At 34.8% G+C, this 20,254-nt stretch overlaps 1 protein-coding gene and 1 long non-coding RNA gene across 5 annotated transcripts; one reads left to right on the top strand and one right to left on the bottom strand.

The window, feature by feature from the left end:
- Nucleotides 1-7,464: 7,464 nt before the first annotated feature.
- Nucleotides 7,465-19,203, top strand: LOC138314516 (scavenger receptor cysteine-rich domain-containing protein DMBT1-like). Of its 4 annotated transcripts, none has more exons than XM_069254888.1 (12): nucleotides 7,465-7,739; nucleotides 9,924-10,232; nucleotides 11,834-11,885; nucleotides 12,647-12,721; nucleotides 13,576-13,723; nucleotides 14,138-14,307; nucleotides 15,186-15,230; nucleotides 16,580-16,727; nucleotides 16,870-17,039; nucleotides 18,127-18,441; nucleotides 18,643-18,675; nucleotides 18,964-19,203. In XM_069254888.1, exons 1-12 carry the CDS (start codon nucleotides 7,737-7,739, stop codon nucleotides 18,972-18,974), a joined length of 1,479 nt encoding a protein of 492 aa, XP_069110989.1. In that variant the 5' UTR covers nucleotides 7,465-7,736; the 3' UTR covers nucleotides 18,975-19,203. The 4 variants fall into 4 exon arrangements, with proteins under 4 accessions (XP_069110989.1, XP_069111006.1, XP_069110998.1 ...); XM_069254897.1 differs by having other exon boundaries at nucleotides 7,466-7,739; nucleotides 18,160-18,441; XM_069254914.1 differs by having other exon boundaries at nucleotides 7,467-7,739; nucleotides 18,190-18,441.
- LOC138314536 (uncharacterized) lies at nucleotides 18,085-18,321 on the bottom strand. Its single transcript, XR_011207386.1, has 2 exons — nucleotides 18,182-18,321; nucleotides 18,085-18,151 (listed from the first exon to the last, which is right to left on the bottom strand). It is a non-coding gene; the product is annotated as an uncharacterized lncRNA (long non-coding RNA).
- Nucleotides 19,204-20,254: the final 1,051 nt, after the last annotated feature.

The following is a 20,254-nucleotide window of genomic DNA, read 5'->3' as shown; positions in this document are numbered from 1 at the left end:
AATGGGAATAGAGATGTAATGTAGGTCAAATACCTACATATATTGTCGTTATAGATACTACCAACGTTGAATCCCAAACCACAGAAGAATGTGAACAACAGATCTAAACGCAAATTTAATTTGGAACCCAATATATTATGATCATCAGCTTAATCAGTTTTTTTACTTGGATACTAATATGGCGAAAAGTCTAATGTAAACCTCATATATTGATCCACTGTAAAATTAATACCCAAAGCCAAAAAAAAAATAACATATATATATATATATATCTTTGGTAGACCTCTTTCGTATATACCCAGTTTGATAACGCCAGCAAGAGGCCACGATTGCATTTCTGGACGACCAGCATTCAACAACGAAGAATTAGAAGTTTCTTTGGACCTCAAAGGTATTGTTTGTTTTAGGTTTACGGCCATTCTATCATCTTTAAAATGTATATCGGTTTCATATTTAAGTTTGTTTCCATTCATATCCTATCTGTATCTATATCCTATCTATAATGTGTCCATTCGGTAGTTGTGTTTGATAGATAAACACATGTTCTACTAATAAGAACATATTACCATTCGTATGAAACTGATTCATCTGGAAATAGTTTAAATGGTCAAAGTTAGAAAGAGTAAAAAATAACCAATGAAAATGTACATTTAGGTATGTATGTGTCCAATAGACAATGAAAACGGATTTGTAGAAATGGTGCGTGTATCGAGGCCTATCACAGCAAAGTGGATAAAGATAATTGTTAGGATATAAATGGAAAGATGCAAACTAAAATAAATATTAATGCGTGGATGCTCTAACAGGCATCATAAATTGTCTGTGATCTATTAAGACATTCACGTTTTGCATTTTAATACATGTATAAGTTATTTTAAGTCAAATTAACCTGCAGTATCAACAATTTTTAATTACTACACTGTTATATAATTCCTTTTACAGCTATGGTGGCCTATCACCTTATTTTGCTTATACAAGCTGTGCTGGTTAAGAGCGCCGTAGGTAAGTTATCTATATAATTAAAATTCCAATTAATTAAATATAGATATTAAAGAAGAAATCAAAACATGTGTTCGAAATGAACTTATTTTGTGTTGGATGAGATCTTAATTAGAGATAATTTCTATCAGTTAAAGATGCTCCACCGCTGACAAATGGTATTTTTTTCTCTATAAAAAACAGGAGCAAACGTATTTAGTATTTTTCTTCAGTTGCAAAAGTTACTTTCTATGCACCATTACCACATTTGAAAAATTTGAGCTTCTAAGTTTATTTCGAGATATAAATATTAAAAATAATTAATTGTATCCGGAAAAATTTTCGTGTCACTATATCCTATATGGAATGAAGTACTGATTGCGCATGCACTAAAGGCAAAATAAATTATTTCATATTATGTTTTGTGTTAATTTGACATATATATATACACGATTAAACAGAAATTATTGCTCAAATGATGAACATCGTTTATGCTCTGTCGGCGGTGGAACATCTTTAAGCGATGAACCACTTAATATAACTTGCTACTTGGAGGAAGTCGTATTTGAGAGGCGGCCTTATTTCAGAAGGAGACTTGTTTCACAGGTCGTCTTGATGTAGATGTGGTCTTGCTAATGACAATTGTTGTTATTTGCATAAGAATTTTACTTTAGAGGTGTCCCTAGTTCTGTTATAATGGTAGTTCCATTTTAGAAGGCTTCATATAAATATGCCCTATTAAGATAATATCTTTTTTTCTAAGACAATATTTTAGCATCGAACTGAAATCATTTGACGCTAATCAGAACTAAAGCATACTATTTTTACACAGGCAAAATTTCCTTACCTGACATTGACCAAAGTTTCTAAGGAATTTCAGGTGAATTTCAGGTCGAGATTTCTTGACCTGAAATTCACGTTAGGAAATTTTGCCCGTATACTGCAAGCAGTGGACACAAACAACACCAGCTACATTGTTAGTATAGTACCACATAATCATTCTGACATGATCTCGGAAATGTTTGAGGAATTAAAGGGACAGATGATTTCTGATGGTCATCATTCACATTTATGACGTACACTTGATTTTGTGTTAAAGTAGTGCTCAATGTGTCCTTACAGATAAGTATGTCGGGATCTGTGGCAGGGACAGTGTACACAAGGACTGCTTTGTAAGATTTGCATTGTCAAAAATGATCTGCGTCGTTGACAGGAACAATTCCATCCCACTGTGCCCAAGTGGAATTGAAATTGCTGAATCATTTGAGTATAGTAATGGCTTCAACTTATATCCATTTAGTTTCGACTACCGAAAGGCCAACCTATCGATTTTCTTTCCCCAAGACAGCAATGCCTTAACCTATGACCTTCAACCGTTCCACAAAAACTCCGGTACCACGTTCATACTTCTAACAGAATGCTTTCTGAAGTCGTGCACCTGTGTTGTTATCAACATTAAGCCGACCACAGTAGAAATAACCAATAAAGGTGGTACCGGGTTATCATTGATTGAAACAGTGCCACGAAACATGCAAGCAGACCACACCATTTACACCATGACAAACGCATTAGAAATGATTGTTCTGACGGGGACGAGAGAGCAGTTATCTGACACTTACTTATCTAGTAACGATTCCATCGCGGTGTTCTGTGTGGGGAACAGTATATCAGGAACACGCGGTCTACTACAGTTGAGTCCTTTACCCTCGACCACGCCCCAGACTGCCCCATCGCCATACCGTACCCTGCCGACCAGAAGTGTTTCTAGCCAATCCTCAGATCGGTACCTGGCTATGGTCGGGGTGACTGCCATGGACGAGTTACCACCAGACTGGAGACAGTATATACTGGACTTTAACCAGACGCTAAACTACAACCTGATGGTAGTGCAGTGGAGTAATGTGTCAGGCTTAGTGCTTACCTCTCAGACAATATATGAAAACTACACTTTTCACAAGGCAGAATTTACCTACCGCAGGCTTGGAATGGTGAGTCGTTAGGCATCAAATACATAAAGTAGATATTTCAAGGGAATTGAAGTTTGAATCAAACAAACTAGCATGATATCTTTTTTACCACAATGCATATACCGATACATGTACGTATCCTGCCTATTTGTATTATTATAGAAATAATAGCATAGAGAACAATGTAACTGCATTGTGCATTGTATGAAACGGAGTAAGACTAGGTTTTCGTTGACATATAACCAGCTCAATTCCATTCTGATAAAATTCCTAAACATATTTGACAAGTATGATCAAGCTTGTTAACAAGTCCCCAACTATACGCAAAACCAATGCAAACGGATACAGTTTGTTGAACACAACCGTAGGTCTATTGTTTGGCCTGGTCAAGATCTGAACATTTTTTTTATTTTATTTTTTTTTTATAAAAAAATATCCAAATAACAAAACATGTCCTGTAAATTATAAAATAAATGATGTTATAATGATAACTTTATTAATGTTTTAAAACAGATTTAAACTTAAACTCATCATTCATTCATTAATACAGTTGGACACCACTATTGGAATTTCGCGATTCACATCAGCAGCTCCTCCAAAGTCCTCCAATGGTCCTGACAACTCACAGTTTTCCTCCGTACATAGTAAGTATAAACATGTGTGAATGATACCCGTAACAGATGTACTAGTGTTAGTATGTATAATTATGTGTGAATGATATCCGTAACCAATATACAAAGTGTAAATCACCTAAGAACAAAACATTATTCAGCTTAATTCTTGAGTCATTTGGATTGCAGAAAGAAATTGGGTTCAAGACAGCAAACTTTCTTTCTTTTTGTTACCCGGTTGCAACTGTGGAATGGTGTTCCCGAAGATATTTTCTACTTGGAAACTTGAGTTCCATTAGATTTTACATTTTCATACAGGTTATCCTTACTTAAAGTTCTTGCTTTAGTTCACTGTCCAGACAGTTTAGACTACACATCCACTTTCGCATCCTCGGTACTCCAGTGGTTTCTATCCACCGAGTCATATTCATCCCTGGACTATCTCATAGTAAAACTGGAGGCAGTTCAGGGGAAAAACTGACCAATCACAGGTCTGCAAAGACTTCGTTCGAACATTACAGAGAAAGAACGACACCCAACTTTAAAACAACACAGTCAACCACAGTGCACCGTTATACAATTCCTTTGATACACATCAAAGGACCATATCACCAGTGTCTCCTGAACTGCAATTCAGGTTTGCCGTGGAATAGCCCAGGGATGGATATAACTTCAGCAATAGTAACCTCTAAAATATCGAGGATGTCACATTTGGGAATTTTTCTTAATCCCATTTAATAGGCGTCTTGTTGCCTCTTTCCAAATTTAAGGCGATAAAACACTGTTATAATCGCATTGAGGAATCTCTAATTGTAACATTAAAAACTTCATTCCTACATAGCATAAACCCTAGTCACTGTTCATTTTCCGTTCGTACATTATATATATTATAAAATTATTGTATGTAGTTAAAACTGTCTTTCTGTAGAAAGATTTGTGATAATTTTAGAAACCGACACCTTATACGGAGGACGTAGATGAGACCCATTTACATCCTTGATTGTAGGTATGTAAACTATGTACTTATATTCCATAACCGTACGTGTGTGTAGTAAATGTGTGTACGTGTATCTATCATTTGGTATTTCAGAACCGTACACGTATGTAGTAGGCATGTGTACTTACATGTGTGACTCTGAGGTGCTACCCGTCAATACTAGCGACCCCGTCCAGAGACAGATGTTGGAGAGACAGCTACACGAACTGAGGACACAGCTTACTGTCAATAAAACACAGCTATCGTCCACCAGGAGACGGAAGGAGAGCGCCTTTGATCACCGTGTTTCGGCTAAGGCGTTCGGTTTTGTTGGTACTGCTATACTCTGCATCTGTTTTGGCATTGTTATCTTGGCAGATCTTTCCAAATTGTCGAAAGCTCTTCTTGACTTTAGGGCACAAGTGTGTGAACCGGACGTGGTCCAAGTGAAACCAGCAAAGATACGTAGACCTAGCAGAGTCCGAAAACAGAGCCACGATAAACTTGTGCCATTTATTAGTCGACGCAATAGAGTCTCGAGTGAAACCTCAATTTGACTGGACCATTACTCTCTTTTGTTAACGATTTTTTATAGTTGAGACATATTTCCATACTATAGTTATTTATTCGGTTATGATTCATAATATATGCATTTGGCATCTGCCCATTTATCTACTTTTCTTTTCAAGATATCTTTGGTCTAACCACGCTCCTCGTCTTGACAACATGGTCATGTATTTTTTTGTAGTTTCTCGTGTTTTCTTGCACCAGACCCTAGCCAAGACTATCTTGATTCAGTTACACAAGATGTACAAAACAATGTGAACATTCAGAAGGTCGTAAACCATTTGGTGCCATCCAGGACAACCATTATTAACACTTCCTGACAAGTCTCGTGAACAGGGAGTGTCAGTTTCATCCTGTAAAGTGTTGGGGGTAACATCACCACTGGTGGTCAAAATCTTTAGACCACTGTTTAAATGTATACAGTCCAATTCCTGATCAGTGACTGGTTTTCAATTACTGCATCATCAAAAGTCATTATCTGCAATTTCCGTTTTTCCATTCTCACTTTACATAATGAATCTAAGCGGACTAGTCTGCTGAAGATGATCACATGAAGAGGCAGATATTGGAAGGAAATATCCTTGAGTCAAGTTGGGAGGTTCCATTTCATGTGTATACATGTATATTGCATGTTTTAGTAACAGTAGCAAACTATCGCTTTACAAGGGACTTTAAAGCTATAGTTTGGAATGCTATCAGTTTTCACTTTTTACGATCTGGTTTTCATGGCATGCGTGATTCAATCATTTCTTAATGATTTGCGGATACAGTTTTCGCGATCAAAACAAAAATAAAATGCTAAAAGTTTTCACTTTTTACGATATGGTTTTCAAGGCATGCATGATTCAATCATTTCTTAATAATTAGCGGATACATTTTTTGCAACAATGCCCCGCGAAATCCCAACAATATACGGTATAATGTTATAGCCACGTCTGTCCTATCCAGTCACGCCGCGGCTCGTCTTGCTTTGATATGAACGCGGGGCTTTCATGTCCAGTGGCGTAGCGCCCGTGCATGCTTGCATGCTCAAGCATGCAAAAATTAATCTGACTTACATTTTTGAACAGTCAGAAAAAACACAACATTTGAATACACGTGACGCTGCAGAATATAAATTATGTATAAATACATATGATATGCCCAACTGAATGCCTAACATAACTTTGTGCACATTTGAAGACTTGAAGATTGCCATTCTGGAAATTTATTAGAATAGTCTATATATTTCCGGTTAACAAGTTGTTAAATATGTTTGAATTTTGTCGAAGACAATATTAGACTTAAACTAAAGAAGAAGACTTCTTCACCAAAATCCTTCAAGCAATTGTGGATTTTGAATCGGGAAACACTTACGAATACCAAAATAAACAACATCGCATGAAAAGAAATATTCTAAAAACATATAGTTATCTTAAAAATGATAGCAAAACAACTTAATTAAAGCAATTGCAACATGTTCTTGACCTTAGTAACGAAAAAGTGAATTGATCAAATTTGGTTCACTTCCCGCCCCGTTAAAACGCGTGTTAATCCGTGATTTCTGGTGTCACGAAATAGTTGACTTTTATTTTGTCGAATATGAACAGATATTTGATTTAGAAAAGAATTTTTGTTGTTGTAATTGTTAGAAATAGAACAGAATAAGTAGAAAAATAGGTCAATAATACATTTTTTTTTATTGAGTTGGTCGAGGATTGGTCTCTTCTTACGCAATTTCCACCATTTTGACAGTGGTCTTTGACTCGATGTCATAAACAAACCAACACGTAAACTTAATTATAATTTTGTTTAAAATAGTCTCCACAAGTTTTTCACCAGTTAAAATAACTCAAAATTCTTCCATTACTTACTAATTTAATATTTACACCCAAATCCGTGTTTTTCGTTCGAGCACTTGTCACGTCTAGTATGTATACAATGTATATAGTTTTGCATGGTTATCACCTAAATATTGTGACTTCCATTTAACCATTGGTATATACGTTAAAAGTTACCAAAGAAGTAAAATGGTTACTACATTGAAACAAAACAATTTCCCGTCAGCTTCTGGGGGGCTTCGCCCCCCATACCCCCTACCGGGGCTTCGCCCCTGGACCCTGAGCAGGGGCGAAAGCCCCCTGCACCCCAAGGCATGCAGGCCTATACAGACCTAGCTACGCCGCTGATGTCCTCCATTCATTTCTAGATCTGGAAAATGTACTGTATAAAAGTTTATGAACCAACTTGTCTTCTTTCTGTTCCATTTTACGTATATGACGTTGCCATATGTGGTATAATATATAGTGTACTATTGTTATCTGAGCTAGGTCACGGACCTCTCTCTCTCTGACTCAATCACACTCCTCACCATGGTAAGTACTCCTGTTTTATACAACACCGCTTAGTTTGACAGGTGACAATGTTCTGTATGACTAACTACTATATATAGAGACATAGATCGCAGACCTTATCTATGAGAGTCTATAAGAGTCAATAACACGTCTTCAGTCTTCACCATGGGAACTAGTTGTCTGTTTTATGTAATCCATCCTACAGCAAAGGTTAGGATATACTAATAGGATTTAGCAATAACGTACCTGCTCAGGTCACAAACCTTATCTGTATGTCAATCACAAGTCTTTCATTGAGTTCACCATGGTAAGTACCGAAATCTTTATGATCCGAGCTAATTTATATACTTTAGGTATAGAATACATCTTCAATACTGCCTTAATCTTACGCTAAAGTAAAATAATATTACTATTGCTTCACAAGTTAAAACAATTAAAAAAAATCAATAAAATCAATTTTATGTTACTTCCTATTATGTTTGATCATATCTGAAACTTTTATATTATGTTAAATTTAATTTTTTGTTTCCAACTTTTATCGTCTTAATTCAATTAATTTCTTCGTCCATTCTCAAATCGGTATATTTCTTAAAAAGAAAGAATCTTATAAACATGAAAGATAGATAATTTTTCAGTGTAATAATATTTTACTTAAAATTTGTTCAAATATAATATACATGTATACAATATCAAAGATATTGTGACTGATCAAAATGCGGGATTCTCTCTTGCGGTATGATAGACTAAAAGCAATCATTTCATTTAAATTTTATCTACAATTTGACAATATATATGTTAAAATACCAGTAGATGTTTGCATGAAATATGAGAAAAGGATGACCATAAAATAGGATTCAATTGATATCACCTAAAATCATCGTCCTTATTTTTGTTTTTTGCCGTGCTGCAAATTGCCGTTGGTATGGCGTGAAGTTAAACACAAATGTAGCATTTGAAATTACATTGACAAAAAATACCCATTTAGTGTGTTTTCAGTAATAAAAAGGTTTATTTCTTTACACTTTTTTATATTGTATGCAACCGACCTTCTAAATCGAATCTGTAAATTAAATACATATTGTTTTTTGCTGTGCTGCAAGTTGCCGTTAGTATGGCGTGAAGTTAAACACAATGTAGCATTTGAAATTGCATTGAAAAAAATACCCATTTTGTGTGTTTCCAGTAATCAAAAGGTCTATTTCTTTACACCGTTTTTCTTTGTATGTAACCGACCTTCTAAATCGAATCTTTGAATTAAATACATATTGTAAGTTGATTTTTTTAGAATATATACCTGTGTAAGTAGTCCAAATAATCCCGCCATTCTCTCGGTTTGTATATTGTAATCTTGAACTCATGAGCTAAAATATAAATAATAAACAATTATAATGACAATTTCATTCGGACTAAGATGCCTAGTACCGAGTGGTCAACGAAAGTGGTCTACAATTCACCGAACTAAAGAAACACAATATTTGATACATGACTGTATATTAAAATAATCATATCAAATAACCATACTGTGCTGTGTTTGTAAAGTTACCCGTCAACAATAACTTCAAACCGATGCATAGTTCTGCAATGTAATAAATAATGTGTTCTTGTCATATTCGCACATTTATCAGAAGGAAATTCATCAACAGAAACACAGTTGTAAGCAAATTCACGTTTGAGGTTTTTCTCCGCTTTTGGTTAGTTATACATATACGTTGACAGAATAGATGATTTTGTTACCATGGACACTTTAAGTTAAGGCTATGATAGCCATACTAGGATAAGAGAATACTACATAGAACACTCTTTATCAACTATGCTTCAGTAAATCACTATAGCAGATGATGCCGTATCATTAGCCATGATTTAACTTTATAAAACATCAATAATGACTCCACTTTATCTTAAAATACTAATGGCAACTGTTTATTACATAACGTACTCAATGATATTGTTACAATCAAGAATAACAGAAATGAGAAACCAGCAGCTAAATTCAAAACACAGTTTAATTATATATACAATATTATACAGAGATAGTTTACAATATCTAAAGTAATTGGTGGTGACACAAGAGTAATACGATGATTTAAAGTGTTACTTATCTGTGTGCAAATGTCTTGGTATAATCCTTGGTCCTTCCAGGTTTCAAATTAACAATAATCACAACTCCACGAGGAAAATGAATGTCTACAGATAATTTGTAAAGTTCTAGGCAATATGAATAAATCCACAAAAAGCGTTGTAACTAAAAACAGTAAACAATAAACACACAGAACTTTCTGGAAATAGATCATTCTAGATATCTACTTATAATCAACATTTTTACAAACATATTTGTTTATACATGATAATATTCTAGAAAGTTCTATGACCTAAATTAATGATATGACCTTTATAGGATGTATTGATAATAAAGCTATAGGAGTTATCTCCCTTATCGAATAACTACATGTATTTAGTGTCATACATAACAATATGTTTTATCTTATTTGAGATCGTGATTTTCTGCCTGCTCCTTCTGCACGTGCGGACCGTGTGTACTGCCAGTCTGGACAGGACAAATACCGCACTGGTACATTACGAGAGAGGATCAAACCAATGCATGTTATGTCCACATGCCTTCCGCTTCAGTACCCCGGGCACACATCAGCACCACCATGGCGACCAGTGGAATATGTGTGTCCACATATCCTGGGATCGTGATCCCTGTAATTATAATGTTCCTAAGTGTATTCCCTACCTAGATGAGGTGTATCCCATCTTCGGTAAAACGTACCTCCGGGTGGAATACAAAAACTCACGGGTAAGTCTTTAAAACTATATAAAGCTGACAATGCATGCAGTTAAATATGCATTTAAGACTAAAATATAAAAAATGTTATATTTCAAAAGGCATATAATCTGTGACACCTCTCTTATCCGTAAATGCGGGTGGGCAGTTTTGCTAACCTGCTTGGTTTCTAATTCTAAATATTTTCAATCAACGTCAAGTAATAAAACATTGTAGTTCACTACGATGTTGATGGTTTTAGTCACCTTGACTACTTCCAGATTTGCATTTTTTCCCAAAAATTTTATCAATATCATTCCAAACATGGAAAGGGTAAACTATATATGTAGTTGCACAATCGTACACATTTTATACACGCTTTATCAATTTATATTTACGTAGTGACACACCAAACTACTTCTTTTACACTGCGATGCATTTAGGACGTTTGAAATGTACTCATTGTCCTATTATATATGTATTAAATTGCATGATAATGAAAGGCGACTAAATTTGAGATCTTATCGCTCCATTTCTCTCTGATCCATCTTTTACCAAGTATCTGCATTATTTTTGACCACTGGGTTAAGAGTTCGCCCTTCCGTGGAAGGCTGTGGCTTCTGTCCCCCGTCATAGTGTTACAGGACGGTGTATCCTGTCCGGTGTGTGCCTGTAGCTTCTGTCCCCCGTTATAGTGTTACAGGGCGGTGTATCCTGTCCGGTGTGTGTCTGTAGCTTCTGTTCCCCGTTATAGTGTTACAGGACGGTGTATCCTATCCGGTGCGTGCCTGTAGCTTCTGTTCCCCGTTATAGTGTTACAGGACGGTGTATCCTATCCGGTGCGTGCCTGTAGCTTCTGTCCCCCGTTATAGTGTTACAGGACGGTGTATCCTGTCCGGTGTGTGCCTGTAGCTTCTGTCCCCCGTTATAGTGTTACAGGACGGTGTATCCTATCCGATGTGTGCGTCCTGTAGCAGCTGTCCCCCGTTATAGTGTTTACTGGGGAAAACATACACATACCTATATATTGGGATCTTATGTACTCCACTGCCCCCATGTTACATCCCATTTATGAAATTAAACAACTCTGCACAATGAAATACTTCCGAGACCCTTCTATTTCACACATTTTTGTAATGGCCGCCGTATACACATTTAGTAGAGCAAACGGCAGCCAATCATTTTCGCTTCCGGTTTTATTTTTAAAAAATCACGTGTAGTTGAAAGATAAACAAAATTCAACTGTGTATATGCTACATGTATATGCAACGTGAATATCGCGAAAGTGATGCGGTACCAGCAATAGTCGTGTTCAATTTGAATATTTGACAACATGTCGTGTATGTCGACCATAATTTCACTATGAAAACTCTAACTGGCTAGCATTTTGTTTATCTTTCAACTACACGTGGTTTTTTAAAAATAAAACCGGAAGCGAAGTTGATTGGCTACCGTCCATGCAATGATACCAATAAAGCATGCTCTCAAAATATTAAAGTGAAATGCAAAATATAAAACACAGTTTCATCAATTGTGTATTGTGATATTACATATTAACACAAAAATGAGTTTTTTATAAAGTGTTATTACAGTATGTTCAAATGGAATAATGTCTTCTATATATGTACATACAGGAAATGTGGGCTTTGCTTGACAGTGTAATATGCGAAAACAACTGTTGTCCAGGTGAGTACATAACTGCTATAACAAACAGTCAGATTCCTGTAGTATATTCGTATCAACCCGTCAATGAAATGTATTGAATCAGCATGATTATGCCAAGCATTTATTTAAAGATGCTCCACCGCCGACAGAGCATAAACGATATTCATCATTTGAACAATAATGGGTGTTTAATCGTGTATACGTATGTCAAAGTAGCACAAAAAATAACATGTAATAATTTATTTTGCCTTCGGTTCATGTGCAATCAGTACTTCATTCCAAATAGGATATAGTGCCACAGAATTTTTTCGGGATGCAATTAATTATTTTTTTTATATTTTTAACTTTAAGTTAAATTAGAAACCCAAACTTTTCAATGGTGCTAATGATGTAAAATAAGTAACTATTGTAACTGAAAATGAATACTAAATCGTCTGCTCCTGTTTTTAATAGTGAAAACATACCATTTGTCAGAGGTGGAGCATCATGTATCAGCTGTTGTTATTAAGGAATGATATTGTTTCTCGAGGTTCATATTTACTTGAATATTCGCCGCAAGACTAAGTTCACGAGTTTCGTGAAAAACATTCTAGATAAAAATACAAATGAATATGTAATGTCTCTGTGTTGTAACACAATCGCATTCCTTTAGTATATGCATGCGGTTCCGAAATAAAGGTTTCATGACGTCACAATCAATACCTACCCCCAAGAGCAGATAACTCTGTAATATGCAAATACAGATTGCTTGAATTTAACACTTTTAAAACTTTCTTTTGCAGAAATTTCACATTTATTCCCAGCAGTCTCAATACCACCACAGACTACGGCTGTGTTGACTTCTACAGCAGCCCCAGGTTAGACAATCGTTTTATATGGATACCGGGTATTGCGCTCTCCGGAGACGGGTGATAATTTCTCGGTATATTTCGAAATGTGTGTTCGTTTCTGTTCACGCCAAATTCACAGCCATTGTTATTTTAGAAGGTACCATACAATCAAAGTGCGCCTGGAATAGAAATATAAAGCACCGATCTACAGTCAGTGCCTGACAACAGCCCACTAAGGATTCGAACTCGAAACACAGTTGTGGGGGCTAGTAGTAATCTATCGAGCATAAATGTATTAAGCCATCAGGCCATTGTGAGCCTATTTGTGGACAACGAAGATAACCTAAAAATGCAGTCATGCGTGATAACAAGTCTATGTCGGAATATCATCAACACTACAATAACGTCTATCGTGTTCGGTTCATTATAATATCAAGCGAAGTGTTTCAATAATTTAAAAATGGTTGACTGAGCATTATATATTGTTTATCTCATTTAGTGAAGGATACACTGAGAGACGAACATCTACATGTAACGCAATTGAAATTGATTTTAATTCATTTTTAAAAAGAAAACGTTCAACTTTCGGCATAACATACGGATGTACGAATATCAAATTGCAGGTGTTTGATTTTAACACAATAATCTTTCAACAAAAGATTAACATGATATCGAGATCAATCATTTTAAAGGCATTATCAGTTTCTTATTCAAAATCCATGTTCTGTATATATCATCCAATCCTCGAATATGAAATGTCGATTATATTAGGATATGAGAGTATCGTCAGAAATAATTGCACTTCTTAAAAGATCGTGGTTATAGTCTGCATTTAGGACATGATTTATACTAAATAAAACTGTTCTGTGCTTGTTATGCAGAAAATCTGAAAGTGCGGCTGATGGACGGCCCGAGTGCCTTAGAGGGCCGTGTAGAGGTGTTCCACGACGGTAGATGGGGTACAGTTTGTGACGATGACTGGGACGATGATGACGCGAGAGTTGTTTGTCGTATGCTAGGATACTCAGGGTGAGACTGCTTAAATCTAAACCAAAGAGAAACGTTAGAAGTAATTTCTTTGTGAAGTTTTTTTAATCGAAGACAATATTAGAGTTTAAGCCTAGACTCACGAGTCCCTATGGAACGTTTTCTCCTATATTTATTAGATTGCACAATATGGATTATCTACTTATCTTTTCCATTATTAAGACGATGAGGACCTAGTTTTTTAGAATTGATGATTTCTAACCTCTTACAACGAGATAGCGTTGGTTGTTTTTCATCATACTTAGGTTGTAATAAGGTAAATATAACAGATAGGATCGAAGCTAAACTGTGCATACATCAGCAGGTACGGAATGATATCGTTATTGTAATGTTATTCCCATCGGCAATTCAGTAAATATTGCTACTATATTGTATGCAGCCTCCTTCTCCTTTCAGTATCCAGGCTACTCATACGTCAAAGGCGAGGTATGGCAGCGGTCAAGGCCCTATCTGGCTGGACGAGACACAGTGTAGTGGACAGGAAACTAACCTTGGTCAGTGTAGCTTTGTCCCGTTTGGTCATGGGGACTGTGACCACACCGAGGACGCAGGGGTCATATGTCAAGGTGAAATCTCAACTATATGTCATAACTAACAAATATACATATGTCAAGGTGAAATCTCAACTATATGTCATAACTAACAAATATACATATGTCAAGGTGAAATCTCAACTATATGTCATAACTAACAAATATACATATGTCAAGGTGAAATCTCAACTATATGTCATAACTAACAAGTATACATATGTCAAGGTGAGATATCAACTATATGTCATAAGTAATAAGTATACATATGTCAAGGTGAGATATCAACTATATGTCATAAGTAATAAGTATAAATATGTCAAGGTGAGATATCAACTATATGTCATAAGTAATAAGTATACATATGTCAAGGTGAAATCTCAATTTTTATGTCATAACTAACAAGTATATATTTGTCAAGGTAAGATATCAACTAAATGTCATAACTAACAAGTATACATTTGTACAGGTGAGATATCAACTATATGTCATAACTAACAAATATATATATGTCAAGGTGAGATATCAACTATATGCCACAACTGACAAATATACATATGTCAAGGTGAAATCTCAACAAAATGTCAAAACTAACACGTATACATATGCGAAAGTGAATAAACAATATTTGTAATCAAAAGCAAACCCTCTATGGTTTTATGTCCATAAACAATATTTGTAATCAAAAGCAAACCCTCTATGGTTTTAGCTGCAGCGTAACCCAACATCCCCTTAATATATATTATTTATATAATATTTAATCTCTTTTATTTTGCATTCGCAATTGAAGTCTTCATTACAGCAATTAACCAAAAAACGAAAATAAGAGCTTAAATATTAAATGAACAATGATCATGATATGAAGATTAATTAATGTTTTATCTTTTTAATACTTTTACAACTTTTTGGTATAGCACTGTCGTCTTCTGCCGCGATAACGACAACAGCTGTACCTCGAGGTGGGTTTTATGTAGTTACTTTTTGTAAGTGGTATATGTACTCCATGAAAAGGTATCCGAAGAACATCTGTAAGTCAATCTAATTAAAATACATATCATTATGACCATTCCGATCAATAGAAGATCTGACAACATTCTGTACGGGACCATGTTCGGAGGACCTTTATACCACCTGTACTTCAGATCAAATGCATCTTCTATACCTTGCTACATCAATTGAACCGTTTAGTACAGTACCATAGACAATAACTTTGTTGTGCTTTTGAGGAGATAACTACACAAAAGAAAAACATTCTGACATTTTCAAATTATTTCGTTTCCTGAAATTCACTTTCAAGATTCTGAAGGCAACGATATGATTGGTAATTTATTTCAAAAGGTCACTATGACGTGACTACCTAATAGGATGTTGCCAGATCCTCTTATCAAACGTGTTGATAATAACGGTATACATTTTGATCAGATTTATCTGATCTGAAGTGCAACATTCGTATTATAATATACCAGTCATATTCACCTGCTTAAGAATAGAAGTCTATATATATACTTAATGAAACCGTATTTTGTAAAAACAATATTTATCTCATGTTGGTGTCGTTATGTATTCTGTTTAATTGTCATTTTGATGAGTGTCATCTCCTGACTTTTCTCCATTTATTGCCACACTGGTAAATACCGTCAAACATGAGCATATTGTGTACCTGCAATATTACCCTGTTACAAGTATAAATGAGTAAGAAGATAATGATCCATGAAGACCGGATATCAGTTTTAAATTTGTATAAAAACGTTGCTTAGATATATCAGAGTTACATATTGTATTGCCCTCACGCATGTGTTCATTATCGATATCATAACCTCTTTTTTTATGTTTACGATGAAAACCTTTTTGGTTGATACCTTTCGTTTTTAATTTCTTGATATACGAAAACTGCCTGTTTTATATATAAATATAATTCTCTTTCGAGATAGAAGGTCAAGGTTATCGGTTAGTAGTCATATAGATGACTTAAGTATAAGTGATGTTGTCTAAAAATAATCTGATGATGTTAAGATCAAATAGTAATGATGTTACCTAGACTTACCTTGTTATATCTGATGTATATATGCTCTAAACATTTTGAATATGTTATTTTGTAATTTTTGCTAATGCATCCGCAATGTTCATATAAGATTTTAGAATATTTTGATAATAACTTTCAAAATTTATTCTTAAAGAAGGTTGCATAAAATTCTACTAAAAACACCAAGTGTTAGTCACAATAACACTCGCATGCCTTCCATTGATTCAGTTGGAACATAACCCTAGGCACATTGCTCGTTGACTCGTTGTTGGTTTGTTATCTTAGAAATGTTGAAAATTCGTCTTGTGAACGGACCTAGTGCACATAAAGGGCGCGTGGAGGTATTCCACAATGGCGTTTGGGGAACTGTTTGCGATGACAACTGGGATGATGATGATGCAAGAGTAGTTTGCAGAATGCTCGGCTATAACACGTGAGTTTCTGATAAGATATCACCCTTTTAATGAACGTGTTTCTGTGTATGTTCAATCGACCTAAAGAATTGTTAACAAAAATCACAAGAATTTGTAATTTTTGCTGATAATATACTTATCCGACATCCATATTGATTTTAGTGTTCAGGCTACTCATACGTCAAAGGCGAGGTATGGCAGCGGTCAAGGCCCTATCTGGCTGGACGAGACACAGTGTAGTGGACAGGAAACTAACCTTGGTCAGTGTAGCTTTGTCCCGTTTGGTCATGGGGACTGTGACCACACCGAGGACGCAGGGGTCATATGTCAAGGTGAAATCTCAACTATATGTCATAGCTAACAAATATACATATGTCAAGGTGAAATCTCAAAATATATGCCATAATTTACAAATATACATATTTCAAGGTGAAATCTCAACTATATGTCATAACTAACAAATATACATATGTCAAGGTGAAATCTCAACTATATGCCATAACTAACAAATATACATATGTCAAGGTGAAATCTCAACTATATGTCATAACTAACAAGTATACATATGTCAAGGTGAAATCTCAACTATATGTCATAACTAACAAGTACAAGTACAAGTACACATGTGTCAAGGTGAAATCTCAACTATATGTCATAAAACTAAAAGTATACAATGTCAAGGTGAAATCTAACTATATGTCATAACTACATATGTCAAGGTGAAATCTCAACTATATGTCATAACTAAAAAATATACATATGTCAAGGTGAAATCTCAACTAAATATCATAACTAACAAATATACATATGTCAAGGTGAAATCTCAACTTAACAATATACATATGTCAAGGTAAATAACAAGTATACATATGTCAAGGTGAAATCTCATCTATATGTCATAACTAACAAGTATACACATGTCAAGGTAAAATATATACTAATATTATAACTAACAAGTATACATATGTCAAGGTGAAATATCAACTAATATTATAACTAACAAGTATACATATGTCAAGGTGAAATCTCAACTATATGCCATAACTAACAAGTACAAATGTGTCAAGGTGAAATCTCAAATGTCATAGCTAACAAGTATAAATATAAATGGATATATTATAAAAAATCATTTGCGCCTATACATTAATTCCCGTTGGTTGGTGTTCCGTGTTTTACAATATGTTGTCTTTCATACTAATAACTTGAAAACTTGCCAAATAAGTAAGTTTAATCTCCATTTCCAAACATTCGGTGTGTGTAAGAAACGATTACACTATAGCAAACCGAGAGTAATACGTTTCACTACTTTAGTCCGTAATATTATTTTCACCTTTTCTCTGTAAACTTTCTCGTTTATATAATTTCTTAAATCGAAAAAAAAAAAAAAAAAAAAAAAAAAAAACACAGCATCTTCAACAGCGGTATCAATACCAACAACTACAACCTCAACAGCAATCCCAACGCCCTCTACGACAACAACAGCAATCCCAACGCCCTCTACGACAACAACGTCTACGACAACAACGGCCTCTACGACATCAACGCCCTCTACGACATCAACGGCCTTTACGACATCAACGCCCTCTACGACAACAACGCCCTCTACGACATCAACGGCCTCTACGAGCACAACGCCCTCTACGACAACAACGCCCTCTACGACAACAACGCTCTCTACGACAACGAAAACCTCAGTGGCAGGATCATTAGGAACATCAAAGAAACCAACAACGTGTAAGTGTACAATAGGATTAACTTGTGATACAATAAGGCGAAGCTTTTTATATACGTGGTACGACACAAATAGAATTAGTTAAATTGATATAGAAGAAGTGGATATAAAATACACCACCCACTGTTTTATCATTATTTATGTGCTTTAAATTGATACATACAAATGTATATTACTATATTTTATCGGTATACATTTTATAGCTGGACAATGGTTCGTTTTTGGCGGAGGAAGTAGTAAGTACATATATCTATATTTATTACAAGTTTAGCTAAATCATAAAATGTTTTTTTTCCTGTCAAATAATAGCTAAGATTTATGGTTACCATGAAAATTGTAATCATTCTATTAAGTGGCTTAATTTTTTTGAGCTAAAGGAATTTATGTAATACAAAAAGTTTACAACAAAAACATTTATGTAGTAACCATTAGTGATAAAAATAATATGACTGGATTTTGTGAATAACTTCAAAGGGAGCATATACTGTATATACTGTATATGATGTATTTTGTATTGTTTACAGTCATAGGCTAATAAACTGACCGATACAGGAATGAAGATCACACCATCCAAATCGCATTACGAGGAAAGGTGGTTGATTAAATTTGCGTAATTTAAAGTAAATTAATTGGACATAAGGTTTACATTTGACAAAATACTACCTCAAGCAGTAAGGAACAAATTCGTCAACATGGTTGTAACACTTGTTGCTAACTAGCAAGCGGAATTTCAATATCGTATTAAAGGTTTAAGTTAGTGAAAATTTTGTGTTATCTTTATGTCTATGAAGTACACATGAAATGGTGAAATACCGACTAATGAAACATCGAATGATGAAATGTGAAATACAGAATAATGAAATACGAAGTGGTGGAATATGAAATGATGAGAAACGGAATGATGAGGTACGAAATGATGAAATACGAAATAGTGAAATACGGCATTGTGAAATATGTAATGGTAAAATATGGAATAATTAATCATGGAATCCATCAGAATGTGAAGAATCATCACAAGCTAAAAGTAATAGTATGGTCTATATAATTATATAGTTTACCGATTTCAATTGTACAGTCAAACTTGAAAGAAAATTGTCTTAACACAAAGGGAACTGGTAAGCTACAATTGACGGATCGCCAGCTGTCAATCAAGACGCACATGACTTTGCATTTTGTATTGTTTGTGCTAGGATGTTTGCTCCGACATGGAATAGAAACACGTGCGATTGCGAGCACGAGGCGTGGCTATATTACACCTGGCGATCGGTCAATTCAGTACTAGTGTTGTCCTCGACAGGTGGTTATTCGACATGAGATCATAACAGTAAAAGAAGAACCCTATATTACTAAGTAGTTACAGCTGTGGTCTAATGAGTCCAGCTCATTATCATTATCTTATCAGTACATCATTGTTATTAGACTTTGATAACTACTTACGGTCAGGTAGCAAATCTAGATAAAATGTTATACATATGGTGCTGAGTTTTCTCATGTGTTTTAACCAAACTATTTTATCCCATGCAAATCAAATTTATTCTATACCCATTTGTAATGATATTTATTTATTATTTTAAATAAAATCCGGGATAATAGTATTTCATGGGTTGAATGTAGCAAGGAGAATTTTCTAATTAAAATCAATATTTGACGTAGATGACTGTAATTGATCATAGACATCATAATAAAACAACATTTTGTGATAGAATTTTGTAAATTAACATGTATACTACAAAATCAGTGAATTATTATTCTTGCATTTACGATAACAGTACAAAAAAGCCTTACAAGTATATATGCTTTTTGATGAAACACATA

This window comes from Argopecten irradians, chromosome 1 (genome assembly GCF_041381155.1).
Source record: "Argopecten irradians isolate NY chromosome 1, Ai_NY, whole genome shotgun sequence".
Lineage (NCBI taxonomy): Eukaryota > Metazoa > Mollusca > Bivalvia > Pectinida > Pectinidae > Argopecten > Argopecten irradians.
Note: the sequence above shows the minus strand (reverse complement) of the source record. Positions and strands in the feature narration are given on the sequence as shown.